The following is a 20,218-nucleotide window of genomic DNA, read 5'->3' on the forward strand; positions in this document are numbered from 1 at the left end:
CACAGAAAGTTAAAACAATGTAGATTCATATCCACAAACAAAACACTTAATGAAATATTTCTAACACTTCTTATAGCTGCAGACTCCATACAAATAAAACAAACAGTGGAAATTATCTATCAAAATGGACACAATGGAACACTGTCATAATGAAATCCTGTCTTGTATTAGAACAGACGTATGACGTGTAAGAAATCGGTAGCGCAGTTGTTTATCGCGTTAGTGTAAAATTAATAAATGCGATTGAAGGATGTTTGAGTGCTACATAAGTTTAAAACTGAACACGACATGAAAGTAAAGTAAAAAATGCCATTCTTATAGTATTACTATACTCTTGACCAGGTTTAAAGTATTTTTTGTGGACGCTCTGTATATTTTGTAAAGATAGTAATTATTTTTTCGATTTATACTTTATTCTGCGACGCAAATAAGTTCTTTCTTTGGTGAGAATTGCTTCTTTCCCACGCAATTGAACAAAGAAGTCTTTCATCATTTTTCATATATATATATATATATATATATATATATATATTTAAAACGTTGCTTTGTGATGAGAACGTTTCAGTGAGCAATGAAGCTTCTCAATGTTTCTCAATATGCAAAAACTACATTCTACAGTTATTTGGAATAGAATTAAGTGCTTTCTTTAATCGTTTATGGAAATATTGCAGTAGATTAGAGCAGATCAGAATAGACCAGGTGTCCAAGCGTCAAATCGTCGCCAGCCACATCGCTTTTCCAGTTTGTTATCTAAACATTCTCACGGTCAAGTTATCGTAATGTCTCGTGCGTCGTGACCAGTGGACTAAAATTAATGTTAACTCTTTTTTTATATTCTATTTGCATGCATATACAGGTGATTTAACCTGAGTGCTTTTGAGAATGAACTGCCAACATTGATTCTTCGATGAATGTAGCTTGTATCTCGAACCTCGAAGTTCGAGGAGTGTTATTCCATGTTTCAAGGCAGCAACACGCACGTCGCGTCGAGCATCAAGCATAATGTTGTGCTAAGGGGCATAACTTATTAGCCGGTGAAGGACGTTTCGTACGGCTAGCCCCAATCAGCAAATCCCAGGTTCACACACCTTGTGCGTACCAGTTATAACTCGCCCTCCAACATTATCATTCTACTTTGGAGACTATGGGATTTTGCTGAATACTCGTGTCGACTCTTCAGGATTGTTTGGAGCAGCAATTATCTTACTTCATGGGATTATCCCGGCGTCACTTTCCCCAGTACTAATTCCCCAAGTGCATTAATGGTGTGAGAAAAGCATATTTAGTGAAATTATTATCATAATCTGCAGTTCTAATATACAAAGTGACCAAGGGCTATAATGCAGTGAGAAAGTAAAGTGTGATTTTAAATAATGGAAATAATTATATATATTGAGTGTTAAGTGTTGTGATTGTTTCTCTTCGTTATTTTTCTTTTTAATAGTATTCTAATAAATAAGTATAATGTCATTTAATCCAGTGTGTTTTCGTTGTGTGTATGAGTGATGTTTGTGTGCGTTGTATTCTGGATGACCGTCTGATCGTTCGTGAGGTTTTCGAGACGAGACATCCGAACCTCTCGGTGCCTAATGCTCATCTCATCATTGAGACCGACGAGCAATTTGGGGACTATTCTGTATTCCCTTTTTAGAGATGTCCTTCAATGTCCTACCCAGGTAAGTCCAGGTCTACGGAAAACACTCATTGGCAAGACTTCGGAGGACAGATTACGGAAAGCGGTTATATTACTATTCTGCATTTTTGTTTGCAAAGGTTTCGTAAGTATTATCAGTATGGTTATTGATGAATAAAGAATACTACCAGTAAATTCTATTTCTTAAAACAGTAGTTTGGAGATTTTTATTATCAATGTTTACATTACGTATCGTCTTGAAAATATAGGGTCATCTCTTCTCGTGTGTTGCAGTTTCCATTATCATAGAGTAGTGCATCTATCGCACCAGACTACTGCAAACTGGTTGTCTTCATATACGAGAAAAGAAACTGCATATCATTTCATTAACAAATCATTGTAGACATGTCAGATCTGTAGATTTTTTTTCTGGACTATATTCCTGCCACCGGAACTAGTCTATGAAAACGTGGTGGGTTTATGCAGAGGCTGATCAGTTTCCGTCCGAACAACTTGCAGACAACAATACCTGTCAAATTGAGTTTCACAGACCAACAAAACTATACACACATGTATATCAGTCTCCCAGCTGTTGTGTGGCCGAGTGAAGATGTTTTTGTGGGTACTTTTGGGAAGGGTACTCATGATTCTTTCCCATGCAAACTTTAGCATTCTCCACATAATAGAACAGTGCCGGAAAATGGCTTTGTGGCAGAATGGTCACTGTTGCGTTATGATCAAGCATTATGCACAGCAGGCTCCTCAACAATTCACATCACCAACGAAATCGCATCCAAGAGAGTTGATTAATTGAGTGTTTAAAATTTAATGGGGACATGTCCAAAAATGGGAGTCAGTGAAATTCACAACACCTACACTTAAGCTGACCCAGGAAATGACGATATGTGAGAATCTAGTGTCATAAAATGTTATGGTCAAACGATTATGTGGCCAATCAAAAATGACTCGTGCAATCCATCACAAATGGGAACTGCAAAAATGTCCGCAAGGCCAGTGTACATGCGTTAATACCACAACATATCAAGAAGAGAAAGTGCAAGGAAAGAAGGCTGTACGAGTGCTATTTAGCTGATGACCGCTATAAATTTGATGTAACAAAGGACGAAGCGTGGGTCTACCTACGTGATTGTGGAGAAGTTTGGGCTATAATCTACATAGATATTCTTGATAAAATATTAATAATAATAATTTTTTACACCAATACGAAGTTTTTTTTTTCGAAAGGTTTTATAGTTGTTACTGGCTTTTGCTACACAGGAAAGCTCAAATTTCACTGTCAAAATCAACGCTGCTTATTACCAAGAACATGTTCTATTTCCAGTTTACACACACCAGCATTGTATGGGTAACGACACGAATTGTGTGGAACTGCACGCAGACAAAGTTTCATGTCACACAGCTAAAACATCGCTGGTGTTCTATCGACACATGGCAGCTGCTATTAGTATCCATGCTATTCCATTCGAGGATAATCCCGTTACCAGATGCTAATTTAATTGATTATTGTAGACTTCTCAAACGGTGCCTCTCATTACATCGGGTTCGAACAGCAAATTGTCTCTGGAAAACCTACAGGTAGAAGAGGGACAATATACCATTGGTGAAGATACAACGAAGTATGCTGCAGTAGAAACTGCAATGCTGTGTAATGATCCGTGCCGTTGGCTACCACATCATGCATGATTGATGGTGGCAGGGTGGAATATCTTAGTTAAGCAACACCTTTAATTTGTTCGGATGGAAATCAGGTTTTTGAAAAACTGGTTTTTAAACTCAGTGCTTTTTTTATGCGTGTGAAATTGGTCTTTATTAGACAAAATTGAAGTTTATTAAATTGTGTACATACATTTAAACCCGTATTCATACTTAAAATACCACTCAAGGATTAATGTTCCATTATACACATTTGGTGTGAAACTATGGAACTCCTTTTCGCACAAAGGAAATCCGTAAAGACCTGTCCACGTTTCGTGGGAAACACTTTGCACTCGTTTATAGTTCGATTTATAAAAGGGGAAAGTAGACAATTTTGTAGAATAGCAAAGAGATAGGTAAATCTATATAATATAGAATAGAAAAAAAAATCCTCTATTACACTCAGGATTCAAGGACCAGCCGTCCTGACTGAAGATTTCTTTAACTTTCTTTAAAATATTTCAGAAAAATACTAGAAAAGTCAATTCAGTACATCAAGTCGATTCAAAGATGAAAGAAAGCAGCTTTATTAACACCTTTGGCACAAACGTTGTATAACGAACATATATTATCGATTATCATTCTCAAGAACCTACATTTACTTCAAAGTGATTTTTTTTGTCTTCTGTCCAGAAGATGTAAGGTTTTAACAAATCGCATTTTCTGCTTTTTTCGTTTGAGGATATACGGTGATAACGTTCCTAGAAATTTGCGCTTGAAACAAAGCCACGTGTTTTGGGTTAGTGTAGAAATATTTGTTTTTGCTTTGCAAAAGTGGAAGGAAAATAAAGTTTATCTGTGTTGCTTGTCGGTACTGTGCAGTACTATGCAATACTGTGAAATTAATGTAAAGTTATTACGACTATATATCATTGGAATATTTAAATTACTGTTAAAATTAAACATTTTAAGTCTTCTAAATCTCATCTGATTTATCAATTCAGTTTCAAGACATTTTACTTAGACTGTACATTGGCAGACAAGTATTTGTAAAATCATTACACTCATTTCATTATTTTGTAAGAAAAGCCAATAAACGACAGACTAGTATTCCTTCAACTATCACACCACATTCCTCTGCATTGCACGAGTCTTCCAGTTGCATGATCTAAGACGTCATCGTCCTCTCCCATCAAAATTGTTAAAACATACTTCTCTCGGTGAACATGAAGTGTAAAAGCAACTACTATTGGAGGCTAGGACCGTCACCAGGTCGTCCGGGACTTGCTACTTGAGAGTTCATCATCGCTGAAGCAGCCAATGAAGGAAGCCCTGATTATCTTTCAAATATCATCACTGAGCTGTGATACAACAATTTATCATCATTTCTGGCCGATCTGAAGAGATATAAAGCCAATCGTCAACATCAGTATTGGTTCCATTGTAGGAATAGCCTTGTAATGTTCGGGATGCCAAACACAATAATGTCCCAACATCGGGCCTTTCAAAACACCTGGAAGGAAAGACTAATCACAACATTGAAAAAGTGAAAATGATCAAAAAAATCTTTATTAGTAGAAAGACAAACATTCGGAATTTTTTATATTCAATTTCGAACAAGGGCACCAAAATTAAATATGGACAAGGGCATCTGGACAGAAGCTGGAATAACATCGTTGACATCTTCACCACCGCTACAAAGAAATAAAGAATAAGAAGATTTAAGACGTGTATTCTGTAGAACAACGAGACACTTTTATTTTCGAACACAAACAATTATAAATGATGTCTTTACTTTGTCTTGAGAATACTAAAAATGTTCAGAGAAAATTCGGCATATAATAATTTGAGCGTTAACAAATGTATAAAGGAGCAAAAGTTAATAGCTAAAAGTTTATTAAGATTAAATTTGTTAATTCGCTCTATGAATAAGAATATAGAGCTTTCCAACGAAAGGCAGCTGGCCATTCTTAAAAATCAAAACTAATTTATTTAAGATTTCAGATCATTCCAATTGAGACAAGTTGAGTTTAATACAGCGGGGCTGCCCACAAAATTCATAGGCTCTCGAACTATTTTGTCGTTGATGAAGTGCTAAAAACACTACGATACACCGAATGATCGTTGAAGTTGCCGATAATAGTTCATTTATCACAATAGATCTACATTTGTTGTAAAATTGATGCTGATATTTACAGGGTTAAAAATTCTTTGTTTCTTTATTTTCCATTATTTTGAATTTAAAACTTAAACGGCTTCTGTGGAAAAGTATCGCTGACAAACTCAGTCCTACATATGACCGTGCACCACAGACAGGTGGACGGGAATTTCAAACTTCAAAACATAAGAACTGAATGGTTTGAAAATTAAAAAAGAGAATCTCACAACTCTCCCCCTGACATTTGTCGGGGTTGTTCCCCTTTCCTCTTTATGAGCGGCCGGACCTGTCCTGAGATAAGATTCAGCTATAGGATATCGTCCTCTAGCAGAGCACGCTAATTAAAGGAGGGGGTTGAATAAACACGGTATACTTTCTTAACGAAGAAAGATATACAGTATAATTATACATTGTCCAGCTACCTGGTGTTAATTACAATATTACAATTACTGTTGTCTCCCTGAAATCATCTTGTCTTAAACTTTCAGAAAGGTATATAGCGAAGCAAAGATGTCATTTTTGAACCGGCTCTACCAACAGACTCAACATTAGGCTGACAAGAGAAAGGAAAACGTGCTTACCAGTGGTATTACACAATGGTGAAGCAGAAAAAGGAAAGGATAATAATAACAATTTACATTAGTTTGCTGATCATATTTAATCATCCTTCACTGAAGTGTTTGTTACTTCAATTTCATCTTTAATGCTTTGTATACTACAATTACTACCTTCCTTCGATTGTACACTACAATTACCACCTTTCTTTGATTTGTCCACTTTATTCTTTGCACTTTTACCCACTGTGGTCCTTGATTCAGTCTCACCATCCCCGAATAAGGCGGCAAACTGTTTATGTTCTTTTTGCATATGATCATTAAAATCTGGAACACTTGTAGTAGAAAACGAACAAAAATAACAATTGAACTTTTCGCTTCCGATACGTTTTACACAAGATTGATTGGCACTTGCTGCATCTTTTGGAAGTATCATTGGAAGAGGACGAGAAGTATTAGAGTTCAACATGTTAAGAGGTGTCAATGTCCCTAGAGGTGCCAATCCACCTGGATTGAGGAGCAGAATAGGTTGTTGCACGTTATTTATGCCTGAAGAACTAGCGATTGTACTGCTTGCCGAACCTGGAATTTCCCCTGGAGTCACAATTGGGACTTGTGGGATAGTGTTTACTATAGCGAAGAACTGTGGGATCTGTGGCTGGCTTAGTACAACAGTAGAATTAATGGAGCCATCCTTATTTGTATTGTCAATTACATTGCTATTAATACCTGTTGATTGCTGAATATTCATTTCCTGATTTGTACTTTTAAAAAGCTCACTATCTTTGTTGATGGTTTTTACTGAGGTTATTCTTGGAGTAAATTCTGATGTACCCATGCCTTGAGTTTGTTTTAGAGTACTCATCGTTGTCTCCGCTTGAAATTCCGAGACCTAAAAGAGAAAACATACTTTACACATATACCTAGGTACTTACACAACCTTCTTTCAAATTACAAACAAGGAACTGAAGCCTTATACCAAAGGGTTTCAACAGTGCATGTCATATTAACAATTTTTAAAACGCTTGCGGGCAACTAAGGTATATTGCGTAATTTAGTACTAATGTAAATCGCGCTTTCACGTTGAGTATCTAGTTTTGGAAAAGAGCTCTGCAGTACACATGTTTGAAGACTCCTGCTTTATATCCTTAGAAAAAGAAAATAAATAAAATAGGATCGTGGACACGGTCTTATTATATTACACAACATGATTATTATACTTCTATTTTCATAAATAAATAAAATTTAGTTTGCGCTGAGGGTTCCTGGCTATACGCCCACGGACCCCCAGGGAATTGCTTATCACAGATTAAGAATCGCTGCACAAATGCATGCATTTTGGGCAATCCTTTCAATGTATTCCATAATGACCTTATTTTTAATTCGTTTTGGCTAGCCGCGAATAATATATTAATTACGCATTACAATACCATTAACTGCTAAAATCTAACTCTTTCACTCACTCTATGGTCTATGGAACCCGGAGGAACGCCGCGTTCACAAAAGCTCTCCATTGACTTCTGTCCTTAGCCAACTGGATCCAGTTCCCTACGTTGCATTCCTATTTCTGCGAGATCCATCTTAATATGTTCTCCCATCTGCACCTAGGTCTTCCAAGAGTCGTTTTCTGATTGGACTTCAGCTAAAACTTTGAAATTGTTTCTACTTTTTTCCATTCTGGCTACATGGCCTGCCCACCTGAACCTTGCAGACTTGATGACCCTAACAATGCTTGGTGAATGGTGTAAATTATGCAGTTCCTCGTTATCAAGTTTCCACCATTTCCCATCCAGTTCCTCTTGGGTCCGAATATTCGTCTCAGGAAGTTGCTGTCACATAGTTTCAGACAAGTTCTTCCCACAGAGTAAGTGACCATGTTTCGCAACATACAGCACAACAGGCAGATTCACTGTTCAACATTTTTTCACTTTTAATTTTTTACAGAAATGAAAGCAGCCGTTCTTTATTGATTTTTGACCACAGAACGCGAATATCGCACTTAAAATTCTCTCATGGCTCAGGTTTGTGAGTAATTTAGCGTTTTATATTTTGCATATAACACTATGGGACATTATAAGTACATGATTTGAAATTATTGATTTACACGGTACAAAGTGTCGTTCTTGACAAGTATTTGCTGCATATTCGACTTCGCAACGTTGCACGTTAACAGCTAGTGCGAACGTCTCATGAGTCACGTGAGGCAATGATTGCAAGTTGCAACTAGCTCCAGTTAACGTCTCTAATCGTATTCGTGGTGTGCTTCAAGCAGTAGTTTAGCAGACTGTTTGTGTTACAGGTGAACCAGCAGTTTGAAAGTAGTAAGTGAGGACATTATCGCTGTTGTACATATTGTTTTCATTGCGAAGTGTCAGTGATTCAAGGAAAGTGCTGCAATGCCCCAAGTTTGTAAAAATTCGGTGTACAGCGTGTGCTACATATGTGCGGACGTGATTTGTGGTTCCAGGAAGCGGTCATTGACTGCTGCAGTGCGAAGAGCATATTTACTATACTTTGGGTGTCGTGTTGGAGACCAGGATAAATCATGGGCTCCCCACGTTTGTTGTACGAGTTATTCATCTACTCTCAATGCATGGATGTATGGGAAGAAACTACTCTCCATGCGCTTTGCTATGCCCATCATTTGCCGTGAACCAACAAACCATAGTACAGACTGCTACTTTTGCATGCTACCCTGCTTGAAGAAAGGTATAAATACGAAGAAGAAGATCGAATACCCAGCGATACCATCTGTCATTCGCCCAGTGGCCCATGGAGAAGGATTGCCTGTTCCTGATCCCACGGCTACCATTCCGACGGAAAGTGATACAGAGAATGAAAGTGAAGGTGAACCTGCTCCACATACCAGTGGCACTGATCCTTCATTTGTGCCGAAAACCAACTATCCTGAACAACACCGACTCACACAAGCGGAGCTTCATGACCTGATTAGAGATCTGGAACTGCCAAAGAATAAACCTGCGTTCTTAGCATCTAGGTTACAGCAGTGGAACCTTCTGGAGGATACAGTTAGGGTATCAACTCTACGCGATCGTCAAAAAGATCTTGCAAAATATTTCTACTGCACCGATGAGTTAGTATTTTGCAATGATGTTCCAGGTTTAATGCAGAAACTGAAGATTCCGTACAAAGTAAAAGATTGGAGACTGTTTATAGACGCCTTAAAACAAGCCTTAAGGCTGTGCTTCTGTACAACAGTAAGGAGATATCAGCATCAGTCCCTGTTGCTTATGCACCCCTAGGTAAAGAAAGTTATCCCATGTTGGAACGCGTTCTGGATCTTATAAAATATCGTGAACACAAGTGGTTAGTTTGTGGCGATTTCAAGGTGATCGCAATTTTGCTTGGTCTACAAGGTGGCTATACAAAGTACAGTTGTTACATATGTGAGTGGGATAGTCGTGAAAAGAATGACCCGCGACGAACAGCTTTGTTGCCAGGCAAAAAAAAAAAAAAATCAAATGTACCTCTCATGAAACCACAAGCATTGTGCTACCACCATTTCACATCAAGCTTGGACTCATAAAGGCATTTGTGAAGGCCATGAACAGGAATGAACGTGTATTGGCATACCTGTGCCAAAAGTTTCCGCGTCTAAGTACAGAAAAGATTAAGCAGGAAGTCTTTCTTGGACCGCAAATACGCAAGCTATTGCAAAACGAGGTGTTTGGATCTGTTCTCAGTGCTAATGAGCTCCATGCGTGGCATTGTTTCCGCAATGTTTGTACCAGATTCTTGGGCAACCACCGAGCCGAAAATTACAAAGAATTAGTACAAGAATTGCTATCTCCCCTCGCGAAACTTGGGTGCAATGTCACTCAAAATGCACTTTCTCCATTCCCACATTGATGTCTTTCCAGTAAATTGCGGATATTTCAGTGACGAGCAAGGAGAGCGATTTCACCAGGATATTTCTGCGATGACACAACATTACAAAGGAAAGTGGTCAGTTTCAATGCTAGCGGATTTCTGCTGGATGTTTCCAAGAGATACTCCAGATATTCATCACAAGAAACAAGCAAAGAGATGGCGTGTTTAAAACAGATACTTTAGGTAACTTTTACCAATATAATTCTTGTCCTGTAGCTCTACATTCAAAATGTTAAGAGTGTTACAGTGCGTCCCACTAGCTTTCGAACCCGAAAAAAACGTTATAATTTCTGAACAAATACACATAAGAAAATGAAATTCACAATACACGTACTTTGTTTCATGCTAAACACGAGAAAGGGTTGAACAGAAGCGGACACCTCAAAACAAAGACGATAGATGGCGCCAGGGGAAGTGCTGCTTGGCGTGGTGCGCGTGCGTTAGTGTGACTCGAGTCGCTGCATCGCGAGGATGGTTCTGTACAGCGTACAGGAAGGCGTGTTCATTGTTAAAAAATATTGGATATCGGGATCGTATCAGACCGTTCAACGTGAATTTTGCCGTGACTTTGGATGCCGTAAAGAACCATCGAACTCATCAATACATCATTTGGTGAACAAGTTCGAAACAACAGGGTCGCTGCTTACGGGACATGGAGGCTCGCGTCCACGGATGTCCGAGGAGATAGTACAGAATGTGCGGCAACGTCTTTTGCAGTCCCCTAAGAAGAGCCTGCGTCGATTATCACAAGAGGTAGGGATGTCAAAGTCACCTGTGCAAAGAGCCGCCAAAAGAGCCCAGCTGTTTCCATATCGCGTTACAGTCGTCCAGGAGTTGAAGACTACAGATTGGGAAAAGCGCGTGATGTATTGTCGTTGGTTGCAAGCTTTGCTGCATGACAATCCAGGAATCCTAGACTATACTTGGTTCACAGATGAAGCTTGGTTCCATCTCTCCGGTTATGTGAACTCGCAGAATACTCGGGTGTGGGCCGCCAAAAATCCGCATGTGTACCATGAGATTCCACTTCATCCCTTGAAGGTGGGAGTTTGGTGTGCAATTTCCCGACAGCGTATCATTGGACCCATCTTCTTTGAAGATACAGTAAACACACAAGTTTACTTACACATCTTCAGTGAATTTGTGAATCAGCTGGACGATCAAGAACTGCGTCGCGGTTATTTCCAACAAGACGGAGCAACATGCCATACTTCCAACGTGGCTATGGCAGAAATTGAGTCCTTTTTTGGTGACAGAATAATCTCCAAAGGATTGTGGCCGCCAAGATCCCCGGATATGACACCACCTGATTTCTTCTTATGGGGTTTTCTTAAAGGTTGTGTCTACAGAAACAACCCACGATCACTGCAAGAGTTGCGAAACAACATTGAGAATGCGATTCATGAGATCACACCGGAGACTCTACATCGGACTTTTCACAATAAGGAACGCCGTGTATAAACATGTCTTGACGTCCAGGGAGGACACTTTCAGCACCTGCTGTGACGGTCATGTATTCAGCATGAAACAAGGTACGTGTATTGTGAATTTCACTTTCCTATGTATATTTGTTCGGAAATTATAACGTTTTTCTCGGGTTCGAAAGCTAGTGGGACGCACTGTATTACACCGATAGTGTGCAAGGAGGACGTTATATTTTTGATATTCATATTCAGTGTCCAAACATTTATAAGAGACAGCTATTTTTATTTCCGTAATTATGTTAATATTTGTTACTTTTACCTTTACAGTTTCATTATCATAGCGTTATATGCAAAATGTAAATTGTGTAATTAGTACTCAATCTGAATTCGAAACACGTATTTATTGTGTTTTTCATGTTCAGCGCCCAAAAAGTTATAAGGAACGGCTATTTCTATTTAAGTAATCATTTCAAAGTTTGGTGACTTTTACCTTTACAATTTCATTATAATAGCGTCATATGCAAAAGGTAAATTATGCAATTACAGCTAAATCTGAGCTAGGAGCACATTGTCATTGTCATTTTATTGTTCAGCGTCCAAGAAATTTTAAAGAATAGCTATTTTTATTTCCGTAATCATTTCAATGTTTTGTGACTTTTACCCTTACAATTTCATTATTATAGCGTTATATATAACATGTAAATTGTGTAATTACAAGTTATTCTTAGCCAGGAGCACATTTTTATTGTCGATTTCGTGTTCAGCGCCCAATAATCAATAAAGGATGACCATTTATATCTGTAAAAAATTCACTGTTGCACAGAGTTATCATTTTATACATTTTAAGCTCAAATTCCTAGACAGAATTCGCAACGATAAAACATTTTGAACTGAATAATGACACAAATTCCCTGATTTTATTCGACATTTAATTTCTTAGTGAACATGGTTTTGGTCTGTTAATATTGATCCTAGGTTTTGAAAGTATCCACTTTGTCGGAAGTATTATTTGATATTTCGCAAAGGTCCTGAAGAACTTCCATGTATTTAGTTTTGTCTGCATTTACTTCTAAACCCACGTCCCTGCAAGCGTTTAATAAGACCTCTGCGTTCCTTTTTACTGTTCTTCTATCATCCCCTACTACTGGTATATTTATATCATCATCATACGCCATAACCTGGTGAATACCATTCAGCTCTAGGTCCTGGCTACTGTCTTCGATTTTCCTTATAACGTACTCCAGAACAAAACCCCTTTTGTGGCTGAGCGGTTAGCGTATGCGCCTATGGCGTGGGAGACCTGGGTTCGATTCCTGGTGGGAGCTCATGTGGTTCAGATCTCATGTTAAGCTGCAGGTCAATGTCTTATATAGCCTCGCTGCTGAAAGGGACGTTAAACTAAAAAGCAAACAAAAATACTTTTAAATCTGCAACTGTAGGCCAAAATATCAAGAAAACAATTATTGACGTGAACAGTACAACGATGTTCAAAAGTATTAAAATACAAACCTTGCTTTGTGGAATAGAAATCGACGTAGAATTTCTTGCTCCGTTGCTGAAGAATTTGTCACCTGAAATTTAAAAAAAAAAAAAAAAAAAAAATCATTGTTTTCAGAACGAAATATTAAGTACGCACAGTAATGACAAACATACGATTACGCCTACTACGTTCTACCACACAATTATAGTATTAAGTGTGTGCTAATCATATACCACGACAAACCAAAGGGCGCAAAATGGCCATCTAGGGGGACAGAACAGGGATTATGGAGGGAGTTAACACCCTGTTCACATGTACAATGTATTACAGTGTGCAATCGTCCCAGCCGGAGGACAAAAATTAATCTGGGGAGGGAAATTCCCTCTTGTCCCTCTGTATGCCAGTAATCACGCCCGACGGTTATGCGATCTTAGTCCATTACCATGTAGTCCCCTTAATGTATCAGTCTGTCACGTTCCGTGCACATGGATTCAGGTAATCCTGTCAGCCCGCTCAGAGATTGCTTGCGACGGGACGCGTTTTACCGCGCTACCTATGATACTATTACGTCCTTCAGATACAGTGTGTTTCAAAAGTAAAGAAGCATATTGGAATAAAAATGTTCTTGTATCTGAGTTTTATTGTTTGTTGAAGTTTAGCGTTTACTTGCAATACTCAGTTATGAGGTAAGGACCTACAGTTTAAGGTGGAATCCGCAGCTTCGTAATGCGTTCAATGCTCTTCCCGCAGGAAACGAACTCGGGATCACATGCACCACAGGGGCGCACGTAAGCCACTAAACTAGCAAGAAGGATTATATCTGAGTTTTATTGTGCAATATGTTTTATTGGTGTTGTGCGCATGAAATTATTGAAGTCGTTGTGTGCTGCACTGCAGTATGCTTGACAAATACTTTCTTTATGAGTGATGTACTGATATTGTAAAATTAGTTGCGTTTTCCTCATCCTACCGATTGAGATACCGGTAGCGGTGGTAGGAACGTCAGGAGAATACAGTGGATAAGGAAAGGTTTCATACTGCAAGCAACGGAGAGTCTGTACCGTTGTTGGAGCAAAAGTGGCATGAATAGTCGTGCAACACGAGATCACCATGTCTGTTGACCACTGTTGCATGCTTGGCAAAACTGAGATGTGTTTGTTGGAGTTCAGTAGTGTAATGATCCATAGTGATGATTTCGTCAAGACGGAGAAAGACATGTACAGAATATTCTAGCTTGAAGTCGTAAAAGAAAATAACGAACAATTGTGTGGTTCTCCATGCTGAACGTTCATACGATCCTTTTCAACAACACTCCACCACCTAACTGACTGGACACTCCAGCCCCTGTTTTCTACACATCTACGGAGTTTGTGATGTCTACGCGTGATGGCCACACGTCACCCATTAGTTGTGTTAAGAGTTTTACACCACACACATACGGGACACTTCAATCGTACCAACCCAATATGTTCATACGATATTCTTCATCTAACTTATATTACATTTTAACTTTACTTAAAATAACCCTATTAAACCTTACTAGGCTAACAAATAGTCTTGCATACTACTAGTATTAACAACTAAAAACTATTTCTAAAAAATCTTTCGAAACATACTTTGTTGAATTATTGTCTGGCAGGGGACGACAACAGCATCAGTTACTGATATATTACCAGGAAATTAATAATGAGAATAAGAATTCCAACCACGTAAAAAAGGTGAGTGGTTGTCAATCTTGCTAACTACACTTGAACTAAAAATACGAAGGGCGTCCAATAAGTTATCTACCTAGACAGGAAGGAATGGAGATAGGCTCACCTGGTCATCACTGTTTTCCGATGTAGTCCCCATGGAGGTCTATGCACTGTCGCCACTTTGTGAGCAGCGAAGAAATCCCAGAGAAAAAATAGTCTTTGTCATGTCCTGCAAACCACTGGGAAACAGCCCGTTGGACCTCGTTGTCCGACGACAAACGTTGTCTCCGCAGGTGTTTCATCAGGTCTCGGAAGAGGAAATAGTCAGTAGTGAAAAACTTGATGACCAAGTGCTGCTCCAACTTTTGCAAATCCATTGTTCGCGGCGTCACACAAACATTCGCTACGCGGCTTAACACTAATACTCTGCTCACGGCCGACCTCAGATTGCACAGCGTGGTTTCCCACAGTGGCCTTGGCGTGCGTGTCATGCGTCATTATGCTCCTCCCCTCCCTTCCTGTTTAGATAAATAACTTATTGGACGCCTCTCGTATGATGTTATTGGATGAACGAATTACCTGATGAGGAATTTGGCGCAACAGATGAATTCAGATTTGACGTATTGGAATCGGACTTTGTCTTCGCTTGTTTCCTTTTGTCAACATATCCGAGTAATTTCATTTTTTTCACTACACAATTCACAACTGATTTCTTCAGCATACACAATTCAACTTCCATTTGGTCTATCAGATTTATTAGTTTTGAACATCGTGTACACAGTATTTCTGTCTCTGCAGTTATAACCAACACGTCCTCCAAGATTTTATCAAGTTTTTTACTTAGAGCGACTTTCGTAGTATCACTTAGGGTCACCACTGACACTGCAGTGGCTTCATCAACAGTCTTGTGGCACACAAAACAACGCTGCTGATCTTCATGTTCGCTGTCTAACAACTTCCTATGCACCATTTCAGCAGAACTATTACTATCTTCATAGTCCTCATCACTAGTGTTATCATCAGAGGCAACCTGTAGAAAAGAAATATACATATATTGATATAAATTCCAATAATATTTTTTTTTTTTTTTTAATATGGAACTTTTAGTTTTACGTCCCAAGCGTAAAGGAGACAGATGATCAATGAAAGTGAATTGATTCTGAAGTAACTGGTGGAATGAGGATTTGGAGGGAAACAAGAGAGCCCCGAGGAAACAAGAACAGGATGCTATTCAACCACAAACTCATGAGGCCAAGGATTGAATCAGGGACATCTCGCAGCAGAGATGAGCGCCCTTCTCTCAGTCACCGTGTTCTAATGCCACTCAGAATGTGAAGTCTAGAATAAGCACAAGCAATCCAAATATTGTCGAATTCAGACTGACTGCTTTTTTCGGAACACTAGAATATGCTAACCAGCTTGACTGAATTTTAAAGAATGTTTAAGTTATTCATTATCAAGTTCAGTAGATTATCACTATTTTAACATATCAAATGAATACACGGACTCCACCAGAGTTGTTTTCTTATTATTAACTCTACATCAATTCAAGATAGAACCATTTCAAAAACCGATCTTAAACATTTTCGGAAAACTATGTAAACAGAAAACTTACCCTTACAAGTTAACTACTCCTTGTGGATTTTTTAACGATAGATGACTTACGCGATATTTTAGAGCTATTATGAAATAGCAATAAAATCACATGTCTCGTATTTGAGGAAACTTTCAAAGAAAACCCATTCAACCCAAACAGTAAACTACATTTAATGGATTTTTCAATGAGAAGTGATTTACGTAATATTATAAAGGTTATTAATTAAATATTATGTATGAAATACGATGATAATAGCCTTAGTCTTTTTTGCGAAAATACTCACACCACATTGTAAAATTCTTGATGATATTATGCATGAAATATGAAGAAATTTTCTTTTAAAAAATTACCTGACTTACTTTTTCAGAAAATCGTTAAAAAAAAAACTCCAAGTGTAAACCATTTCTTGTTGATGTTTTCATGAGAAATGACACTCCATACTGTTGGATTATTAATGAAACATTTATTTACGAAATATGAATAAAATCGCCCGAAATATGAATAAGAAAATCATTTGGAAAGAACTCACTCCAAGAGTAAAAACTATCCCATCTAGTTTTATCTCACACAAATTACTTATGCCATAGCATAGGGTTGAAAATAGAATACTGAGATATGAAATAAAAACAAAATCGTTACGGTCATTTTCTGGAAGATTATTTTTGTGGTTTAACCTTCCAGTCAACTACCCTTACTTTGAAGGAATAAAATTCGAATTCTTTCCCCTGGGGAACCTTAAGTTTGAAATTTGGTGCGGATACGTTGCACAGTACGCCTATAAGCAAAGGTACACACATTTGAAAATCAGTTTTTAAGAAGTTCGTTTTTAAGAAATCAACTTACTTTCTTCTCTCCTATCGTCACTCGAAAGTAAAACTTTTTAACTTCATGGTAGTTGATGCTCGTAAGCACAAGTTTAGAATACTGATCTACGTTTTAGTCACTATGATTAGACATCAGCAAAGCTCTCACTACTTTCATGAGCTACGTGGACTAACTTTCTATTTGAAGAATCCTAGAAGACCTGCCCTAGTGTGAAAAATGCTAGTCAGAAAACATTTCTTTACTTACCTCTTGAACACTAGCACTATTGTCAATTTCCAAAGGATCTTTGTTTTCCATTGTTTGCTCCGAGCTTCTTTCACTGGAATATAAAAATGATGACTATAATCAAAGATGTTAAATGAAGTAGAAACAAGGCATTTTCTGATTATTATTATCTGTACTAAATTTAAATCATTCCTTGCTATTATTACTGTTAGTAGTAGTAGTAATATAACGCTCATATTTGCCATTTTGTTAAAATCGAGACCAAAGTTACTATATTCCTAAAATGAAATTTCTTTTTTTATGTCCCGCAATATCTTGGTTAAAGGAAGTGGATGAATAATAAATGTAAATGATTTTAAAAGACTGTAATTGGTGGAATAAAAATGAAGGAACCTTAAGCAAACCCACGGTCGCTTCGCAGAGTTGAGCGCTCTACTAACTACCGTTCTAGCATGCCCATGTTCAGATCCATTTTCTGGGATTCTGTTATATGTAGATATTTCAAGGGTCTGATGAAGACAATATGTTCCGTTATTTGGCGAAACTATCACACATTTATTATTTTATAAATAAACGTGGCTTTGCTCAGTGATTTGTGTATTTAGTGTAAGTTGCCTGATCACAACATCTATAACTGTGGTCACTCCAATGGTAAAACAGGTTATACGAAAAATGTGCGTGAAAAAAATAATGATGTGCCTTTTCCAATAACAGCTGACTCTAGGCGGCATTTCAGTAGTACCAACATTACACTCCGGTTCAACACTACGTTGGTTTCCATTATTCTTCCGCAACTACACAGGTAACAGTAAGATTACTAAATCGGTCGGATACAAAACGATCAAACCCCTGTATTCGTGGAAAATGACCATCTATTCTAATGGTTGCCACACACATACGTGACAAATCAAAGTATTCACGTACGACCCAAGCTAAGATGCAGTTATCACAACGTAAAAACATCATTTTACTACGAAACAAGTCGCACTTCAATTGTGACGAGCAAACTTCGGAAATTTGACAACAAATCTTCCATCGGTAATTCCAACAACAGTAGGATCATAAAATGTATACTGATCATGACATTCTTTGATCAGATTCTGTGTACCTGAGTCTCTTACTTTGAAGGTTATTGCATTACCATGTCCTACCATTACAGTACGCTATGTCGATTTCGGAAATTTTTGATTCCTCATCATCATATGATGAACTAATAATATGATCATCCTAATTTGGGTTCTTGGTTTAGTTCATTCAGCAGCGAGCGAACCCAGGTCTCCCGCGCCGAAGACGCGTGCGCAAAGCCACAATGGACCTCCACGATCATGTTGAAATTGTAAGTAAACTGTCAGAATTATAGCTCACCTTGTATTCGTAACCTCTTATAGAGCATTCTATTGGAAGTTAGATATCATATCATCAACCACTACGAAAATAATATATTTATTTCTACTTTATTGGCAAAAATATCCCCAAATAACAAAGAAAGTGTTCCTTTTAGACCTGAGCAATGCCCACTGCTATTTCTGTTATTCCATAACCAAATCCTACTCGCAGGGGCCGCGGTGGCCCAGTGGTAGAGAGTTCACCTCTGGTGCTTGGGGTCCTGGGTTCGATCCCAGCCCCCGCCAAGTGAACTTTGTGGTGGACAAACACCGTGTGCGTGGGTTTCCTCGGGGTTTTCCCGTTTCCTCCCACTTTCTTCATTCCACCATTTTCATTCATTACTCATCATCACGGTCTCCTTTAGCCTAACCGGCATAACCGTGGGACTTAAAACTCAAAGATTTCATTTCATTTTTTTACAAATCCTACTCGCGTTAACCACAACAATTCAGCTAATGAGTATTGATGAGAACATGCCAAATGAGCTCCCTCATATAAAATAATGTTTGTTTTTGAATTTAAATTACTTTCGTTCCCAACTTTGACTTCATATTTTGTGAATATGTAATTCCACAACACTACGCTTTCTGCATGATACATCTTTCTAACGCTGATGTTATAAAAAATGTTTTGTAAAATTTAGATTTTATTTTAGAAAGGTGAGAAGACAGCATCACCTTTCTTCTTCTTGCTCAAATAATTTAAATAGGCAAGGTCGTTTTACGTTTATAGTAATGAATTCGATCTCTAGGCAGCAGCCTGCGTGAACACACCAGAGAAGTTATTGTGGATAGTATGAAAGTGCTATATGTTGACTTGGTGGAAAGACGGTTGTGTTGTAAATGTGGGTCAGATGGCTCCGAAAATTAGGGTCTTTTGGGACATAGGTTACAGTTACAGTCGAAAGTAAATAGGTATGACAAAAGCTTTCAGTGTAACAAAGAAAGGGAAGAACATAAAAGAGGTATACAGTTAACCCAATCAGAAGAATTAGAAGACAACATGTCCTCTAGAAGAAAATTCATAAAATTTTGTTAGGAAACATGTCAGTTATTAGTAAAACCGTGGATGGGTATAAAAGGTTGTTATGAGAAGCAATGGAAACAAAACTACGGGATAGCACTACGAATAGAGATTTAAAAATAAATTAAATCTGGAACATTTTATCACAATAGTAATAATAGTAACAACAATAATCAAAAGTGATCAAAATTATAAATTTAACATTAAACTGAAAGTATTTTCAATACTGACTGTTACAAATCGAAAAATAAAATTATAACAAAAAAATGTTATTCAAATGTTCTCTTCCAATTTAGTACAACTCTGATGACAGATGCAGTCAGATCCCTTTAAACGTTAACTCTAATCCATTAAAACACGGTTAGAATAACTGAAGTCTTATCCACTGAAGCTTCGAATTTTTTCCTGGAATATTCTTAAAATTCCTTTGTTACATTATGATAGATATCAGCGACGCCAGAAGAGTCGTCAAATTCTGAGAACAGCAACAAAATATACAAATCTGAGTCCAGTGAATAAACAGGAGTGATCTAACTCAACAATATATATTGTGGGAGGGGGGGGGGAGAAACTCATAATGAGCTACTATGGCCTATCACTTAATTTTACACCAAAATCTACATGCAAATCTTTACTGATTTTCCAACAGGAAAAGAACAAATAGTTTTACCG

The 20,218-nt window shown here is 37.9% G+C and overlaps 1 protein-coding gene across 3 annotated transcripts in view; it reads right to left on the minus strand.

Annotated features, from left to right (window-relative positions):
• Nucleotides 1–3,914: 3,914 nt before the first annotated feature.
• The window catches only part of LOC145673105 (uncharacterized), a 32,449-nt gene continuing 16,145 nt past the window's right edge, over nt 3,915–20,218 (minus strand). Inside the window, exons 5-8 of one of the 3 annotated variants that reach the window (XM_081742473.1) lie at nt 17,159–17,231; nt 15,070–15,520; nt 12,826–12,887; nt 3,915–4,802 (exon numbers count right to left, since the gene is read on the minus strand). In XM_081742473.1, the coding sequence (XP_081598599.1) occupies nt 4,794–4,802; nt 12,826–12,887; nt 15,070–15,520; nt 17,159–17,231 (595 nt within the window). In that variant the 3' untranslated portion in view covers nt 3,915–4,793. Of the gene's footprint in view, nt 4,803–4,833; nt 4,984–6,086; nt 6,894–12,825; nt 12,888–15,069; nt 15,521–17,158; nt 17,232–20,218 lie in introns of those variants that run through there. The other 2 variants (XM_081742474.1, XM_081742472.1) reach the window with 2 other exon arrangements.

The sequence above is a fragment of the Thermobia domestica genome, chromosome 16, assembly GCF_964235325.1.
Source record: "Thermobia domestica chromosome 16, izTheDome1.hap1.1, whole genome shotgun sequence".
In the NCBI taxonomy this organism is placed as follows: Eukaryota; Metazoa; Arthropoda; class Insecta; order Zygentoma; family Lepismatidae; genus Thermobia; species Thermobia domestica.